Source organism: Pseudophryne corroboree, chromosome 4 (genome assembly GCF_028390025.1).
Source record: "Pseudophryne corroboree isolate aPseCor3 chromosome 4, aPseCor3.hap2, whole genome shotgun sequence".
NCBI lineage: Eukaryota > Metazoa > Chordata > Amphibia > Anura > Myobatrachidae > Pseudophryne > Pseudophryne corroboree.
Genome location: NC_086447.1, coordinates 935230115 through 935249562, shown reverse-complemented (window position 1 = coordinate 935249562; position 19448 = coordinate 935230115). Strand labels below are relative to the sequence as shown.

At 46.7% G+C, this 19448-nt stretch overlaps 1 protein-coding gene across 13 annotated transcripts in view; it reads left to right on the top strand.

Moving 5' to 3' along the window:
- Positions 1 to 19448, top strand: part of ESRRG (estrogen related receptor gamma) — a 1264625-nt gene that overhangs the window by 1240682 nt on the left and 4495 nt on the right. For all 13 annotated transcript variants that reach the window (XM_063919111.1, XM_063919106.1, XM_063919101.1 and 10 more), the window contains one exon: positions 16224 to 16493. In XM_063919111.1, the coding sequence (XP_063775181.1) occupies positions 16224 to 16493 (270 nt within the window). The remainder of the gene's footprint in view (positions 1 to 16223; positions 16494 to 19448) is intronic.

Below are 19448 nucleotides of genomic sequence, written 5' to 3'. Positions count from 1 at the left end.
TGCAGAACATACTTAGTATTGCGGGATGAATCTGGTGCCTCAGCTCCTCCTGACAAGTGAATATTAGTTTAGTGGGGATCCGTTGTCCTTAATGGAATGAGAGGGACAAGTCCTGTGACTGCTGGATTGCAGTCAGATGGACGCGATGCACAGCTAATAGTAAGCACTGGGATTGCATTGAATGGCACAGTAACCCGAGCGCTCTGCAAAAATACCAAATAGTACTATAGTAACGTCTGCCACTTCCAGGGCTCCAGTGTGAGGAATGGTTGCAATTTACATTTAGAAAATGTTCATTATAAGGGAATAAAACCCCACTGCAGTGTACGGTTACTGCCGACGCATTATTCCGGAGAAAGTCCCCTGCGGAACATGATCATCCCCACCCCCCGGTGACTTGTGCCTAACACACGATGCAACAAAGTAGTTTTTGGTGCAGACTGTTCTGTGGGATTAAATATTCCTGCTGCACCCCCTGTTTCTCTATCGTCCTAAGTGGATGCTGGGGTTCCTGAAAGGACCATGGGGAATAGCGGCTCCGCAGGAGACAGGGCACAAAAAAGTAAAGCTTTACTAGGTCAGGTGGTGTGCACTGGCTCCTCCCCCTATGACCCTCCTCCAGACTCCAGTTAGATTTTGTGCCCGAACGAGAAGGGTGCAATCTAGGTGGCTCTCCTAAAGAGCTGCTTAGAGAAAGTTTAGTTTAGGTTTTTTTCTTTACAGTGAGTCCTGCTGGCAACAGGATCACTGCAACGTGGGACTTAGGGGGAAAGTAGTAAACTCACCTGCATGCAGAGTGGATTTGCTGCTTGGCTACTGGACACCATTAGCTCCAGAGGGATCGAACACAGGCCCAGCCGTGGAGTCCGGTCCCGGAGCCGCGCCGCCGACCCCCTTGCAGATGCTGAAGCGTGAAGAGGTCCGGAAACCGGCGGCTGAAGACTCCTCAGTCTTCATAAGGTAGCGCACAGCACTGCAGCTGTGCGCCATTTTCCTCTCAGCACACTTCACTGGGCAGTCACTGAGGGTGCAGAGCGCTGGGGGGGGGCGCTCTGAGAGGCAAATATAAACCTTATACAAGGCTAAAAATACCTCACATATAGCCCATAGGGGCTATATGGAGATATTTAACCCCTGCCTGACTGGAAAAATAGCGGGAGAAGAACCCGCCGAAAAAGGGGCGGGGCCTATCTCCTCAGCACACGGCGCCATTTTCTGTCACAGCTCCGCTGGTCAGAACGGCTCCCAGGTCTCTCCCCTGCACTGCACTACAGAAACAGGGTAAAACAGAGAGGGGGGGCACATTAATGGCTATATATATATATATATATTAAAGCAGCTATAAGGGAGCACTTAATATAAGGATATCCCTTGTATATATAGCGCTTTGTGGTGTGTGCTGGCAGACTCTCCCTCTGTCTCCCCAAAAGGGCTAGTGGGTCCTGTCTTCATTAGAGCATTCCCTGTGAGTTTGCGGTGTGTGTCGGTACGTGGTGTCGACATGTATGAGGACGATATTGGTGTGGAGGCGGAGCAATTGCCAAATATGCAGATGTCACCCCCCAGGGGGTCGACACCAGAATGGATGCCTTTATTTGTGGAATTACGTGATGGTTTATCTTCCCTTAAACAGTCAGTTGAGGACATGAGGCGGCCGGACAATCAATTAATGCCTGTCCAGGCGCCTCAAACACCGTCAGGGGCTGTAAAACGCCCTTTGCCTCAGTCGGTCGACACAGACCCAGACACGGGCACTGATTCCAGTGACGACGGTAGAAATTCAAACGTATTTTCCAGTAGGGCCACACGTTATATGATTTTGGCAATGAAGGAGACGTTACATTTAGCTGATACTACAGATACCGTAAAACAGGGTATTATGTATGGTGTGAAAAAACTACAAACAGTTTTTCCTGAATCAGAAGAATTAAATGACGTGTGTGATGAAGCGTGGGTTGCTCCTGATAAAAAGTTGATAATTTCAAAAAAGTTATTGGCATTATACCCTTTCCCGCCAGAGGTTAGGGCGCGCTGGGAAACACCCCCTAAGGTGGACAAGGCGCTCACACGCTTATCCAAACAAGTGGCGTTACCCTCTCCTGAGACGGCCGCACTTAAGGATCCATCAGATAGAAAGATGGAAGTTATTCAAAAGAATATATACACACATGCAGGTGTTATACTACGACCAGCTATAGCAACTGCCTGGATGTGCAGTGCTGGAGTAGTTTGGTCAGAATCCCTGATTGAAAATATTGATACCCTAGATAGGGACAATGTTTTACTGTCGTTAGAACAAATAAAGGATGCATTTATCTATATGCGTGATGCACAGAGGGATATTTGCACACTGGCATCTCGGGTGAGTGCTATGTCCATTTCAGCCAGAAGAGCCTTATGGACACGACAGTGGACAGGCGATGCGGATTCAAAACATCACATGGAGGTTTTGCCGTATAAAGGGGAGGAGTTATTTGGAGTTGGTCTATCAGACTTGGTGGCCACGGCTACTGCCGGGAAATCCACTTTTTTACCTCAAGTCACTCCCCAACAGAGAAAGGCACCGACCTTTCAACCGCAGCCTTTTCGCTCCTACAAAAATAAGAGAGCAAAGGGCTTGTCGTACCTGCCACGAGGCAGAGGAAGAGGGAGGAGACACCAACAGGCAGCTCCTTCCCAGGAACAGAAGCCCTCCCCGGCTCCTGCAAAAACCTCAGCATGACGCTGGGGCCTCTCAAGCGGACTCGGGGACAGTGGGGGGCCGTCTCAAAAATTACAGCGCGCAGTGGGCTCACTCGCAGGTAGACCCCTGGATCCTGCAGATAATATCTCAGGGGTACAGGTTGGAATTAGAGACGGATCCTCCTCATCGTTTCCTGAAGTCTGCCTTACCAACCGTCTCTTCCGAAAGGGAGAGGGTGTTGGAAGCCATTCACAAGCTGTACGCTCAGCAGGTGATAGTCAAAGTACCCCTATTACAACAAGGAAAGGGGTATTATTCCACTCTATTTGTGGTACCGAAGCCGGATGGCTCGGTAAGGCCTATTCTAAATCTGAAGTCCTTGAACCTCTACATAAAAAAGTTCAAGTTCAAGATGGAGTCACTCAGAGCAGTGATAGCGAACCTGGAAGAAGGGGACTTTATGGTATCCTTGGACATCAAGGATGCGTATCTACACGTTCCGATTTACCCCGCACACCAGGGGTACCTCAGGTTCATTGTTCAAAACTGTCACTATCAGTTTCAGACGCTGCCGTTCGGATTGTCCACGGCGCCTCGGGTCTTTACCAAGGTAATGGCCGAGATGATGATTCTTCTTCGAAGAAAAGGCGTATTAGTTATCCCATACTTGGACGATCTCCTAATAAGGGCAAGGTCCAGAGAACAGCTGGAGACAGCTTTAGCACTATCTCAAGAGGTGCTAAGACAACACGGGTGGATTCTGAATATTCCAAAATCCCATTTAATCCCGACAACTCGTCTGCTGTTCCTAGGAATGATTCTGGACACGGTTCAGAAAAAGGTTTTCCTTCCAGAGGAAAAAGCCAAGGAGTTATCCGATCTGGTCAGGAACCTCCTAAAACCAGGAAAAGTGTCAGTACATCAATGCACAAGAGTCCTGGGAAAAATGGTGGCTTCTTACGAAGCAATTCCATTCGGCAGATTCCATGCAAGAATATTCCAAAGGGATCTGTTGGACAAATGGTCAGGGTCGCATCTGCAGATGCACCTGCGAATAACCCTGTCACCAAAGACAAGGGTGTCACTTCTGTGGTGGTTGCAGAAGGCTCACCTATTAGAAGGCCGCAGATTCGGCATTCAGGATTGGATCCTGGTGACCACGGACGCCAGCCTGAGAGGCTGGGGAGCAGTCACACAAGGAAGAAACTTCCAGGGAGTATGGACGAGTCTGGAAAAGTCTCTTCACATAAACATTCTGGAACTAAGAGCAATCTACAATGCTCTAAGCCAGGCGGAACTTCTCCTGCAAGGAAAGCCGGTGTTGATTCAGTCGGACAACATCACGGCGGTCGCCCATGTAAACAGGCAGGGCGGCACAAGAAGCAGGAGTGCAATGGCAGAAGCTGCCAAGATTCTTCGCTGGGCGGAGAATCACGTGATAGCACTGTCAGCAGTGTTCATCCCGGGCGTGGACAACTGGGAAGCAGACTTCCTCAGCAGACACGATCTTCATCCGGGAGAGTGGGGTCTACATCCAGAAGTCTTTAACATGTTAATAGACCGTTGGGACAGACCAATTGTAGACATGATGGCGTCTCGCCTCAACAAGAAACTGGACAAATATTGCGCCAGGTCAAGAGATCCACAGGCAATAGCTGTGGACGCACTGGTAACTCCTTGGGTGTACCAGTCAGTGTATGTGTTTCCTCCTCTGCCGCTCATACCAAAGGTATTGAAGATCATACGGCAAAGAAGAGTAAGAACAATACTAGTGGTTCCGGATTAGCCGAGAAGGACTTGGTATCCGGAACTTCAAGAGATGCTCACGGACGAACCGTGGCCTCTACCTCTGAGAAGGGACCTGCTACAGCAGGGTCCCTGTCTTTTTCAAGACTTACCGCGGCTGCGTTTGACGGCATGGCGGTTGAACGCCAGATCCTAAAAGGGAAAGGCATTCCAGAAGAAGTCATTCCTACCTTGATTAAGGCACGGAAGGAAGTCACCGTGAAACATTATCACCGCATTTGGCGAAAATATGTAGCGTGGTGCGAGGATCGGAGGGTTCCGACGGAGGAATTCCAACTGGGTCGTTTCCTACATTTCCTGCAATCAGGATTATCTATGGGTCTCAAATTGGGATCCATTAAGGTTCAAATTTCGGCCCTGTCAATATTCTTCCAAAAAGAATTGGCCTCTGTCCCTGAGGTCCAGACTTTTGTCAAGGGAGTACTGCATATACAGCCTCCTGTGGTGCCTCCGGTGGCACCGTGGGATCTAAATGTAGTTTTAGATTTCCTCAAATCCCATTGGTTTGAACCATTGAAAAAGGTGGATTTGAAATATCTCACATTGAAAGTGACTATGTTACTAGCCCTGGCCTCTGCCAGGAGAGTATCTGAATTGGCGGCTTTATCTTATAAAAGTCCTTATCTAATCTTCCATTCGGATAGGGCAGAACTGCGGACTCGTCCGCATTTTCTCCCTAAAGTGGTATCAGCATTTCATCTGAACCAACCTATTGTGGTGCCTGCGGCCACTAGCGACTTGGAGGACTCCAAGTTGTTGGACGTTGTCAGAGCCTTAAAAATATACATTGCAAGGACGGCTGGAGTCAGAAAATCTGACTCGCTGTTTATATTGTATGCACCCAACAAGTTGGGCGCACCTGCTTCTAAGCAGTCGATTGCTCGTTGGATTTGTAACACAATTCAACTTGCACATTCTGTGGCAGGCCTGCCACAGCCTAAAACTGTAAAAGCCCACTCCACAAGGAAGGTGGGCTCATCTTGGGCGGCTGCCCGAGGGGTCTCGGCATTACAACTCTGCCGAGCAGCTACGTGGTCGGGGGAGAACACGTTTGTAAAATTTTACAAATTTGATACCCTGGCAAAGGAGGACCTGGAGTTCTCTCATTCGGTGCTGCAGAGTCATCCGCACTCTCCCGCCCGTTTGGGAGCTTTGGTATAATCCCCATGGTCCTTTCAGGAACCCCAGCATCCACTTAGGACGATAGAGAAAATAAGAATTTACTTACCGATAATTCTATTTCTCGGAGTCCGTAGTGGATGCTGGGCGCCCATCCCAAGTGCGGATTATCTGCAATACTTGTACATAGTTATTGTTAACTAATTCGGGTTATTGTTAAGGAGCCATCTTTAAGAGGCCCTTTCTGTTGTCATACTGTTAACTGGGTTTAGATCACAAGTTGTACGGTGTGATTGGTGTGGCTGGTATGAGTCTTACCCGGGATTCAAAATGCCTCCCTTATTGTGTATGCTCGTCCGGGCACAGTACCTAACTGGAGTCTGGAGGAGGGTCATAGGGGGAGGAGCCAGTGCACACCACCTGACCTAGTAAAGCTTTACTTTTTTGTGCCCTGTCTCCTGCGGAGCCGCTATTCCCCATGGTCCTTTCAGGAACCCCAGCATCCACTACGGACTCCGAGAAATAGAATTATCGGTAAGTAAATTCTTATTTTTTTTACTCTGTGGCCCTGTGGCCCCTCACATCTGTGATTGCAATTGGGAGTGATTGCATTGTAGTTAGGTATTGCACAAGGGGCCTTGGGGGTCAGTCCGACCTGATCGCACACTAGGTTTTTTTTCGCTGTGGTGCGATCAGGTCAAAACTCGGCAAAACTGCACATGCGTATGCACCGCAATTCGCAGGCGCGTCGTACTGGTACAAAGCGGATCGTTGCTGAGCGATGGATTTAACAAAGAATCCATTCGCATAGCCGATCGCAAGGAGATTGACAGGAAGAAGGCGTTTGTGTGTGTCAACTGACCGTTTTCAGGGAGTGGTTGGAAAAACGCAGGCATGTCCGAGCGTTTGCAGGGCGGGTGTCTGGCATCAATTCCCGGACTGGACAGGCTGAAGTGATCGCAGCGGCTGAGTAAGTCCAGAGCTACTCAGAAACTGCACAAACTGTTTTTGTACCGCTCGGCTGCACATGCGATCGCACACTTGCAAAGCGAAAATACACTCCCCCATAGGTGGCGACTATCTGATCGCAGCGCTGCAAAAAATAGCTAGCGAGCGATCAACTCGGAATGACCCCCTAAATTCAGAGTTGATCGTACCAGCAAATTTGTTAACAGTTGGGCAAAACCATGTGGGTAATTCCAAGTTGATCGCAGCAGGATTTTTGATAGCAACTGGGCAAAACCATGTGCACTGCAGGTGGGGCAGATGTAACATGTGCAGAGAGAGTTAGATTTGGGTGCGGTGTGTTCAAACTGAAATCTAAATTGCAGTGTAAAAATAAAGCAGCCAGTATTTACCCTGCACAGAAACAAAATAACCCACCCAAATCTTACTCTCTCTGCACATGTTATATCTGGCATTGCACATGGTTTTGCCCAACTGATAACAAATTTGCTGCTGCGATCAACTCCGAATTACCCCCATATTTATTATAAACTGTAATAATCTCAAACTGCTGGAAATCATCTGTCACTTTCTTTGTGACACAAATAGAAAGTAAATCTTGAGAAACTGTACCGGGTATCGCTGCCAGTGTACTTATATAAAATGCCCCCCCCGTACGCTGACTTAGGTCTTATATGGAGGCTTGGGCCATTTCCGTTGATTTTCATGTGATATTTGCAAGCTTGGGTCTGTTATCTGAAAAGCTGGCGTGGAAATGGGGGGCGAGATGCAGCCCCGCTCTCCGTCGGCGCTGCACTGATAGGTGTGCAGTGTTGACACAACAGTGCAGTGAGTCATTAGACTATAATTAGCATTCAGCAATGATGGGCGCTGTTAGAGGAGGAATGTCTAACGTGTCAGCTCTGTGTCACACAAGCAGCCGTCAGAGCATCAGAACACGGCCGTCAGTGGCCTACTTTGCTGATTGTGACAGGCGTCTGGGTACGCAGAGACCGCTGAGAGCCAGCTCTGGCTTACAAGTGCACGGAGGGAATGCCTAACAGGGGTTAAACTCATATGCCTTTATTGCAGCCTATTTCTGTCAACACTCGGCTGCGGAAACAAACGTTTATGCCTTGTGAAGTGAGAGTGTATTTTTGAAGGCTAGCCGTCAGATATTTTTTGTCCTTCACACTTTCCTATGCTTAGCCTTTTTTGTTAAGTTGACTGCAAAGTGCATCAGTTCGCTGGGCGAAAAAAAAACGAGAAGCAAAAGTAGCTGACAGCTGCCTATGGCGTTGTTGTCAAACACATGGGCTCTTAGTGCAAAATGGCAGGAGCGCTGGTGAACCACATGCTTCAGCCGACCCTTTCCCTGCCAGGAAGGCTCGTTCCCTGCACGCTGAGCTGTTTGGAAACGTTTCCACTCTCTTTGTTTGATTTGCTCACCGCGCTTTGGCCTCGGTAATGGACACTTGGTTACTGTGAGGGACATGGCAAAGATAGGGACACAAATTAAAGAGGGAATTATTGCTGCCTTTTCCTCTGTGCACTTGGCGAGTCGGCGGTAATTTTTCCGGCATCGCATGCATTGAGCGACGTATGCATATTCACCCTCAGTAACACCTTCTCACTGCACACAGGCCTCCTCAGCAACATCTCCTCACTGCACACAGGCCTCCTCAGCAACACCTCACTGTGCACAGGCCTCCTCAGCAACACCTCACTGCGCACAGGCCTCCTCAGCAACACCTCACTGCGCACAGGCCTGCTCAGCAACACCTCACTGCGCACAGGCCTCCTCAGCAACACCTCACTGCGCACAGGCCTCCTCAGCAACACCTCACTGCACACAGGCCTCCTCAGCAACACCTCACTGCGCACAGGCCTACTCAGCAACACCTCACTGCGCACAGGCCTCCTCAGCAACACCTCCTCACTGCACACAGGCCTCCTCAGCAACACCTCCTCACTGCACACAGGCCTGCTCAGCAACACCTACTCACTGCGCACAGGCCTCCTCAGCAACACCTCCTCACTGCACACAGGCCTCCTCAGCAACACCTCCTCACTGCACACAGGCCTCCTCAGCAACACCTCCTCACTGCACACAGGCCTGCTCAGCAACACCTCCTCACTGCACACAGGCCTCCTCAGCAACACCTCCTCACTGCACACAGGCCTGCTCAGCAACACCTACTCACTGCGCACAGGCCTCCTCAGCAACACCTCCTCACTGCACACAGGCCTCCTTAGCAACACCTCCTCACTGCACACAGGCCTCCTCAGCAACACCTCCTCACTGCACACAGGCCTGCTCAGCAACACCTCCTCACTGCACACAGGCCTCCTCAGCAACACCTTCTCACTACGCGCGTAGGACTCCTCAGCAACACCTCCTCACTGCGCACAGGCCTCCTCAGCAACATCTCCTCACTGCACACAGGCCTCCTCAGCAACACCTCACTGCGCACAGGCCTCCTCAGCAACACCTCACTGCGCACAGGCCTCCTCAGCAACACCTCACTGCGCACAGGCCTCCTCAGCAACACCTCACTGCGCACAGGCCTCCTCAGCAACACCTCCTCACTGCGCACAGGCCTGCTCAGCAACACCTCCTCACTGCACACAGGCCTCCTCAGCAACACCTCCTCACTGCGCACAGCCCTCCTCAGCAACACCTCCTCACTGCACACAGGCCTCCTCAGCAACACCTCCTCACTGCGCACAGGCCTCCTCAGCAACACCTCCTCACTGCGCACAGGCCTCCTCAGCAACACCTCCTCACTGCGCACAGGCCTCCTCAGCAACACCTCCTCACTGCGCACAGGCTTCTCGCCATTATGGCGTACTTTCTATTAAGTCAATTATGCTTTTTTATTTTTATCTGGAATCTCTTCCCTTTATAGAATTCTGTATTCCAGCATTGTGCCCCAATGTATAGAGCACTTCTATTGGCCATTAAGCGGATGACGTGCCAAATCACAAATGACTTCCCCCGGCATAAATGGGTGGGTGGGCTCGCCGTGGGCTCTCAGTTGCGCCATTTGTTCGGATGGATTAAGGCAGTAAGTTAATGACAAACCATAACAATAATGAATAATATTCTCAATTAAATGATAATGGACCCCAGCAGCGATTATCTGTATATGGGAGGAATACACACAAATAAACACAAAGTACTCCCCTAAACCGTTGGGAGTTGATGCTTCCACAGTCTGGGTTGAGCAGGCAAGAGTGGATGGTCACAACGGGGTCAGTTTACTAAGGTGGGAGTTTTTTTTAGAACTGGTATTGTTGCTCATAACAACCAATCAGATTCTATCTATTATCTTCTAGAGGCAGCTACATAAATGTTAAGTAGAATCTGATTGGTTGCTATAAGTAACATCACCAGTTCTAAAAAATTCCCACCTTAGTAAATGTACCCCATCCTCTATAATCCGTAGGTGGGTGGTATATATCTTTCCTTTGTCTCACACAACTGATGACATAAAATCTTAATTAAATGTAATGATATAGACCACAGCAGGACCGGATTATAAAGTAAACATTTATTTAATGTTATTTGTTCACAATCGCTGACATGAAATGACATTATTGTACAGGGAACATTATGTGCTGGGCATAGGGTTATATCTGGCCAGTATATGATGCACTCGCAGTATACTGTCAGCGCTGGCGTCCTTCCTCAGGTGCATCTGTGGCTGGGTATTTCACGGTCCACGCAGAAGAGTGCTGCCATCCCATTGAGTGCATTTCAGCACAGGTCTAAATGTGCTAATGGAACGGGTTACAGGTCCCAGCAGGCCGGCACGTTGGGTTGTGAACTGTGTACAGCTGCTGGACGCACAGGCGCAGTGACGCTAAACAATACAGGCATGTCTGCACGCCACTGCTCCTTAATAATGATTCCCGGTGTGTAATAAACAAACAGCACAAAATCACAACAGGAAAGAGATTCATTTTCTCTACAATTAGATATCATTATAGATAACTGTATAATTAATAACAAATTAGAGTTTGACGAATGAAAATATTTATTTTACCCTTTGTATAATCAGTGTATTTACAACGATCACACCTGAGGTCTCATTATGGATGATCAAAGCAACATTCTGACTATAGTCTAATATAGAGTTTATTTGTTGCCAACTATTCTTATTCCCATCTTTGCCTTTTTATTGCGCAGGAATATTCACATTGCAGCACTGCGCATTACAGCCCAAGTCAGTGACATCATACTAATGGGGACTGCGGGACACTAGAGGCCACCTAGGCTCAGATACACCCGTCCCAGGAAATGTATAACATGTGGACAAGCGTCCTGCACATAAGTATCTAGAGGCTACAGTAACACTGCGGTCATCTGGAGGCAATATTATATGATAATGTAACGCCATGTTTGGATTTCTTCTGCACGCGTTTAGGTTGTGAAATCATTTTGCTAAATATTCATAGGGCGGCTAAATATTGACTGGAACCTTTCAGCAACATATTGATTTATCAGCATTCCATTTAATTAAAACATGTATATTTTGTAATTCATTAGAATGCCTGCAGACACGTAGAGCTATTGTTCCTACTCCCATCCAACATCTGGAGATCAGGTGTACACGGGGAGCATAGTGTCCCATCCACGCGTTTCACTCATGTGCGTGGAATTATATTTATTACTGATTGCGTTTTACTTCACAAACAAAACAAACACTCAGACAGACCATAACGGTGATACAACAGGATTCTAAGTATCTGTAAATGGTTCTTTACCAACTTCCAGTGCTGAGGAGATAGTGACAGAACTGGGAATGAAATGCACATATTCGCCCGTACGCAGAGTTGGGAACTTATTTGTGGTGCATCTACCCCCAGCCTGTTAGTTTGATACTCGTTATCACTATTAGTGAGCACCTGCACTTAGCCTATACTTGGTGCGAATTATACACCTGGCTGAATTAGGCGCCCAATGGTTACCTGCCCAGGTGTTCTCAGTATCTCTGTGTCTGTTCAGTTTGGGCAGAACATTGAATTGCTGGGATCCAGAGCAAAACTGATGTCCAGTAATACCTCCGTAGCCTCCCAGATCAGGGCCTTTTCTGTCCATTCTCATCCAGCGCTTCCATCGCAGGGGAATCGGGGGTTCCTGGGTGGCCTTGTGCAGGTGCCCTGAAGGCCTGACATTGGCAGGACCCTCTCGCCTTGGTGACCCATAGCAGCTGCACTCTTTGCCCCCATGGGAGTTCCACTACTCTAAACACAGCACATTTGCAGAAATGGGTTTCAATATATATATATATATATTGAATTCCCGGAATGACAATTGGCTGTAGATAGATGCAGAGGTAACATACGCTATAATCTGTCAGTTTCTGTTATAACGCAGTGTAGAAAAATATAAGCAAATTGTTTCTGTAGGTTATATCTCCTGTGACCATAGATGTCCCCTAATGTTCTCTACTTCCACCATGCATCTGGCAGCAGTAAGGGGGGCTATTCCTGCACCCAACGCTGCTATTTGTCCCTAAACTCCCCGTAAGTGGCCGCCGTCGCACTTACCTCTGAGTTACTGCTAATGGGAAGATGTAAGGGGAGGAGAACATTAGAGCAGCGTCCCCGGCCCCATTGTGATACCACAACAATATTTATCGCTTTTGGCTTGATTAAACCCCACCGAGCGACCCTGGAGCAGGCCGAGACCTGATATATAAGTGGTTCATTTGTAAATGGCTGGGACAAAGGAGAATGTAGAGGAACTTTAAGGTTTCTGTGCACGTAAACGTCAATATAGTGTCTTCTCCATCATCAGCACTAAATTCACATTGATGCCTCTTTTCTTCTCCGTATTGATCCTTCCATGAGAACGTAGATTTCTATCTGTTAATTAATGCGTCCTGAAACAGCGTTTGTATTAATCAGGCAGATAAGAAAAATTGGATGCCTGCACCCTCGCGACAACTATAAAACTGCTTGCCCTGATAAAATCGTGAATGGACCTCAATAAAAAAAAAAAAAAGTTCCACCTTCCATTCAATAAACTAATCATCCCACTTTTAATTATGCGGTAGAAAGATGTGTGGAGATTGGGGAATGTGTAAATCTAATTATTTACTAACAGCAGTGCCTGGGAGGGGAGAGTAGACTGTCATCGGATGGAGCTGCAGGCTGTGTGCTCTGTCCATCTGCTGCTGCGGAATAGAACACATCTCACGTCTTCAGGCGACTGCAGCATTGTGAGCTAATTGGAAGAGCGTTTGTTCAGCTTGCCGAAATTCCAGTGTGCAGGGGGAGAATGCAGCAGAACCAGTGCGGTTTATGGGAGAGCCCAACTGCAAAAGTTTTTTTGGGGGGGTTTTGGAATTTTGTAAAAATTTTTATTGATGCATCGAGAGTCAAAATCACACACAACGTGACAATTATTAATAAAGTTATTGAAACTCCGATTGTACAACAGACAATATTATAAAATACGATCCATCATACAATGTCAGTGATGAGGTACAATACATTTATATTATATTCAATTAACAATAACATTTGTTATAATCAAAGTTAATAGTTGCTGCGTCACCGGTGCCACGCCATCCCCCCCCCCCCCCCCCAACAACCGATAAGGATGTACTTAAAGCACTTCGAATTAAAAAAGTTTTTGCATTTGCAAAATGAGTGTGAATGGCGGATGTGCTAGAAACCGCATGAAATCCAAATTTTAATTTTTTTTAGAAACAATGTAACTTTAAAAAAAAAAATCTTAGTATTATTTTTAATTTATTGTATCTTCCGTTACCCCTCTGAAAGAGAAAATTGTAATTTACATTCCGTTGAATAAAGAAGACATCAAGTGAAATATATGTCGTTCTGTAGATTGAATATTGGTTAAAAAAAAAAAAAAAAAAGTACAACTATTTATATAATCTGTGAGCAGATGTATCAGTCATTAACCTCGTGGGCCCAGAATGTAATGCATTTCAAATTAGGATCCAGAATAATCATACACTGACGTGTGAGGGGGTGGGGGGGGGGGGGTAGTATTACAGCGTGAGGATTCATTGTAACATTTAGGTACTCTGTAATAACAAAAAGCTCAATGAAAATTCTAGCAGCATTAGCAATTAAAGTGTACCTGATTATTGATTTTGGGCCTAATTCAGTTGATTGCAAAACAACATTTTCCTCTAATGGTCAAAACCATGTGCACTGCAGGTGGGGCAGATGTAACATGTGCAGAGAGAGTTAGATTTGGGTGGGTTATTTTGTTTCTGTGCAGGATAAATACTGGCTGCTTTATTTTTACACTGCAATTTAGATTTCAGTTTGAACACACCCCAACCAAATCTAACTCTCTCTGCACATGTTACATCTGCCTCCCCTGCAGTGCACATGGTTTTGACCATTAGAGGAAAATGTTGTTTTGCAGTCAACCTTGAATTAGGCCCATTGCCAACAGAATAGTCACTATTTTGTTGGCAAAATCAACAATCAGCCTATCATTTCATTAGAAACTAGCAATATTATAGAGGCATGAGGCACTAAATACCTCATGCCTCAGCAATGTGGTTGGTTCCTAATGGTTTGATAGCCTGCCTTTGTCCCCAAGAAAATGGCTGCTTCTGCTCTTTGCGAATCAGCGATACCCTTTAATTCATTATTTTCCAACCTTTTTATTTTTTTTGCACACATGGGCGGATGTACTAAGTCTAACCAATCAGCTCTGTACTGTCATTTTTCAAACACAACCTGTAACATGGCAGTTAGGAGCAGATTGTTGTTGTTTTTTTACTTTATCTGTCTCCATAGAACATTTTGTTAGCGGAAAGTCGGTAAAACTCAGTTGCGGATACGACATGCGTTGCTTCTCTCTGTGTACGCTCGTTCACTCTCCAGACGTGTCTTAAGACCCCCTTAAGAAAATCACTTCTAATCCCTGTTGATGGGTTTATTAAGTCCTGTCATTGTCGGGTGCCAATTGGCAAACTTATGTACTTTACCAACAGGCCAGGGAAATCATTTCCCACTGTATATAGCGCTGATGCTTGTAATGTGACGGAGAAACATTAACAGTCTGGTCTAATGCATGTACCGTCTATTAACTCCCGATCTCGCAGTCATGTAGCGGGTTCCGGAGCCACGGCTGTTTCTAAATGCGTTTTGCAGAGGCTACAGATCAGCCAGGAACATAAATAAAGTGACGATTAAAGTTCATAACTTACCTCTCCTGCAGTCACACACCATCTCTCCACACTCTGCCATACAGTGACTGGATGTCAGCACTCTGATTGCTGGAGAGCTCCAACCATCTTCCAATCAGCAAGCTACACCATCTCTCCACACTCTGCCATACAGTGACTGGATGTCAGCACTCTGATTGCTGGAGAGCTCCAACCATCTTCCAATCAGCAAGCTGAAAGCCGTTTGCTGTCTGGCTGCAAGCTGGACAAAGGAAGAGAATGCTGCACTCTGATTGGTAGCTAGCTCCAGCCAGCCACCAATCAGCATGCAGACAGCCACTCACTGTCTGGCTGATGAGTAGATTGTTGCTGATTCTCTCTCATTGCTCAGTCTGGCTGCTTATTGTTATATTTGGGCAGCAATTGGACTTGGCAGCGACTGAGGCTAAGAGAAATATATGTGCGGTGAGAATGTGATCCGACATTGCAGGTCTGGGTATTGTTCTGCGATGAAGCAGATTAAGAGGCTGATGTACTATGCCTTGGAGAGAGATAAAGTATCAACCAATCAGCTCCTAACAGTCATTTGTCAAACACAGCCTGTAACATGGCAGCTAGGAGCTGATTGGCTGGTACTATATCTCTCTCCAAGGCTTAGTACATAGACCCCTAGTACTGTAGACATAAAGTGTAGCGAGAAAGTGAGGACCACCTCTAGGATCTGCTATGGGGACAGTAACCGCATCTATTACTACTAGTAATACTCTGCAGCACTACAGTATAAAACACAAATATAAATATCTAATTTCATAAACAAAAATACAATAATGTTTCTCTAGTGGCTTAATCATAGTAGATAAACCGGAATTGTCATTGATTTTTATATGCTCCTAATTATGTCTTACGCTGTCAAACGTCAATGTCTCAAGAGTATTGTACACGCAGCCGATTGGAAGACCGCCTTGTGATATGTGAAAGGAATCTATAAAGCACTAACGTAACACTGAGATGAGGGGAACGGCGTTGGCCATCGGTGTGCTTCATGCGTGGTTATTGGCCATTGGTGTGCTTCATGAGTGGTTATTGGCCATCGGTATGCTTCATGAGTGGTTATTGGCCATCGGTGTGCTTCATGAGTGGTTATTGGCCATTGGTGTGCTTCATGAGTGGTTATTGGCCATCGGTATGCTTCATGAGTGGTTATTGGCCATCGGTGTGCTTCATGAGTGGTTATTGGCCATTGGTGTGCTTTATGCATGGTTATTGGCCATCGGTGTGCTTCATGAGTGGTTATTGGCCATTGGTGTGCTTTATGCATGGTTATTGGCCATCGGTGTGCTTCATGAGTGGTTATTGGCCATTGGTGTGCTTCATGCATGGTTATTGGCGATCGGTGTGCTTCATGGGTGGTTATTGGCCATCGGTGTGCTTCTTGCGCGGTCATTGTAGATCAGCGCAATGCTGGGAGTTTATTAAACTTTTGTCCTTTCCTCTCCTCACTTCAGGGTTCTCCACCTTGTCCCTCGCCGACCAGATGAGCCTCCTGCAGAGCGCATGGATGGAGATCTTGATACTTGGCATCGTCTACCGGTCCCTCTCATTCGAGGATGAGTTGGTGTATGCTGAAGACTACATCATGGACGAAGACCAGTCGAAGCTGGCAGGGCTACTGGAGCTGAACAACGCCATCCTGCAGCTTGTCAAGAAGTATAAGTGCATGAAGCTGGAGAAGGAGGAGTTTGTAACTCTCAAAGCGATAGCCCTCGCTAACTCAGGTAGGTCACCCGCATCCCCATATTGCAACTTCTCTTTGTTATCTTATACAGCTATGCATTGCAGGAGGGCAATCTCCGCTCACTCATCACCTCGGTAACACTAAATGTATGTATATATTGAAGGTGCTATAAGTGCATTAGAGCACAGGGGCCAGGTGTTTGCAGGTTGGGGCGGCTTTTTCAGCCTTGGGTGGTGCCTGGTGTTTTTTTGTGCACTAGATAATGCAAACAGGTTATTACCCTACATCACTAAAGCACACGAATGTACGCACTGTGGCCTAAGCTGTAGTGCCCGTTAGTCACCCTAGGCTCTCGCAAGGGCCCAGAGAGCCCTGATGGGCCCAAAATGACTCTATCACATGTGCATCTTACTGGGGGTTTTCCATTGACAAATGGATCAGGGAAGGGCCATTAAACAGCCTAGGAAGGTTATGGGGCATATTTATCATAGTCTGCATTTTTTATGCCCTTTGGATAACATAATAATAAGTAAATTCCAACGAGAATTTAGCAATAATCTCTTGCCAGTATATGGGCTCCGATAGGAGATCCTGCCCAGTGAAGAACTGGAAGCAGAGGGATAGCTTACGCTGCCCCTTTACTCCCGGGTTTGGACCCAGCCAGCCGTCAGACTGTGCATGCATCAGTGGGGGCTTACGTAGAAACTCTGAGGATCCCTCGCTATAAAAATATGTGTTAGAGTAGCCCGTCGGCTCCTATAGGTAATGCCATCTGAGAACTGAGCCAAGTACCAGAAGGTTTTACATTCCATCCAGAGTTTGGTAAATCTCACACTATAGCAGCCCCCACAGACAAGGCCGTTGAGGGTGGCTGCGGGCCTGGGTGCTGGGGGTGGCATGGTCAAATGCAGGAAGGCATAAACACCCCCATCCTCAAAAAATTGTGAAAAAAGACTTTGCTTTGCGGCAAAGGCAGCTAAGCAGTACCGCAAAGGCAACTTATACGAGCCCTCGCCAGATCCCTCCACAAGCGGATTGGGTAAAGTGCACATGTGTGCCCCCTCACTCCTCAGTGCCTTTACCCATAGAGGGCTGCTTTTCTGATTTACTAAAAATTGAGATTCGGGCAGATACTCTCTCTAGGAGTGCTTCAAATTTATGATTTCAGCCTAAAAATTTTTTATATATTTTTTTAGGGATATCCGCTAATTGTTTTTGATAAATATACCCTACTATGACAAAAATTTGCCCTCTGGAACATGACTGTAAATGCCCCTCTGCTTCCCTTCTGTTACCGTTGTACATAGGCGGAATTACACCTCCGGGGGGAATATGGTACACCTAGAATGCACAAGCTTGGTTGGTATCTCTCGGAGATTTGTATTAATTAGCGTTATGTGCTGTATTGCTGCGTAATATCTGGTGCAGGATGGCGCCACTGTTTTATAGTGGGCACAGTCTGTTTCAGTGTCATTTTGCACATCCCTGTGTTTGGTCCACACCTATTAATAGTCATCATCGTTCTAAGTGCGCACTTGGACTAGCACTATCCTTAGTGATCATACGTCTGAAATCAGCCATGTACATACATACGTCGCAGTTCTGTGTCTCTAAATCATGCTTACATGAGCAAATGCCATTGCCACCCAGTTACGCCCCCCCGTCAGCTGCAAGTTGAGATGCATCTGAGTGGCGTACAACTCCATCGCCCGCAGTAGGGTTTGTTTAGTGCAAGGGTATGCGCAGTGCAAAAAACACGCACGACACAACCAAAGTCAACATACCGTGACCTGTGCATCAGCTACAAATGAGAGGATAATTATAGCATTACCAGCTGTAATAATGCAGAGGACATTCTGAATGTCTGTCGTATATATCTGTCCGCAAGAGCTGACCATCTACAGATCAGTCCGCAAATGGGCTATCAGCATCATCTAGTCCGACTGATCAATCTTAGCGGAGAAAAGATCTGTAAAAATGTAGAGATTATAGATGTATTGACTCTGATCCTAACGTCGCAGACAGGTGGCGCGGGATGGGTTAATAAAACATTTAGTCCACACGAGCAACTTAAAAGTGCTGTACGGTGGGAGATAAGTAATAATCGTTCATCTTTGTTCTTTTCTCTTTGTGTCGCCCTAATGGTTTCTCTATGGTCCTTAAGTCCCTTTTAGCATTTGCATATACTGGCCTATAGATCCGTGTTTAATCGCATTCTGATCAGCAGATACCTGTATGCCAATAACACGCTCTGACGCCGTCTGCCAGTGACAGTCACACCGTGCCCCCCCCCATCCCCCCATCTGCTTTTGTTTTGACCCTTTCTTTGAACTTTATCTTGGTTTCTGGCCAGTAGTTTTCCCTTTAATTACAAGAAGGAAACTGTCAATAAAATCTGTTAAATGGGATGCAATGAGCCTTCAATGGCCAGCCGGCTATTTGTTCAAATTCTGAAGCATTCAAAGTATTGACAGTTTGTTTTCTGGGGCCATATGCGACGATCAATCTCAGGCTGAGCTCAGCCACGCTGAAAAATGAAAAACCAGATTGCTATTGCCTACTTGCGGATGACGACATGTGACTTGGCGCAGCTCAAGTGAGATGAGAATTTCTGCCCAAATTGCCCCCCTGAGAGACAGGGGATGCGTGACCGGTTTTAGAAATATTTTTTTTCTAATTGATTTTGCAATTAGCAGTTTGCAATATTGCTGCTGCGACTTTAAAGAGAGAGAGAGCGCGAGAGAGAATTTGGTATCAGCAATAAGGTCATTGTTCTATGTAGATCATTTTAAAATAGATTGACCCTCTGATCTTATCACCGTCACCTGCAGCCTGCGAGGTACCGGGAGCCTCCTTCTTAGTTACAGTAGTTGGAAACTTGGCCGGAGACAGAATAAACCTTTCTATCACATCGGTGCGGCTGTCGTGCCACTCTCTTACTAGTGACAGGCATGAGATAAAGGCTGCAGCGTTTCCTCTGCGCGCTGTTGCTTTA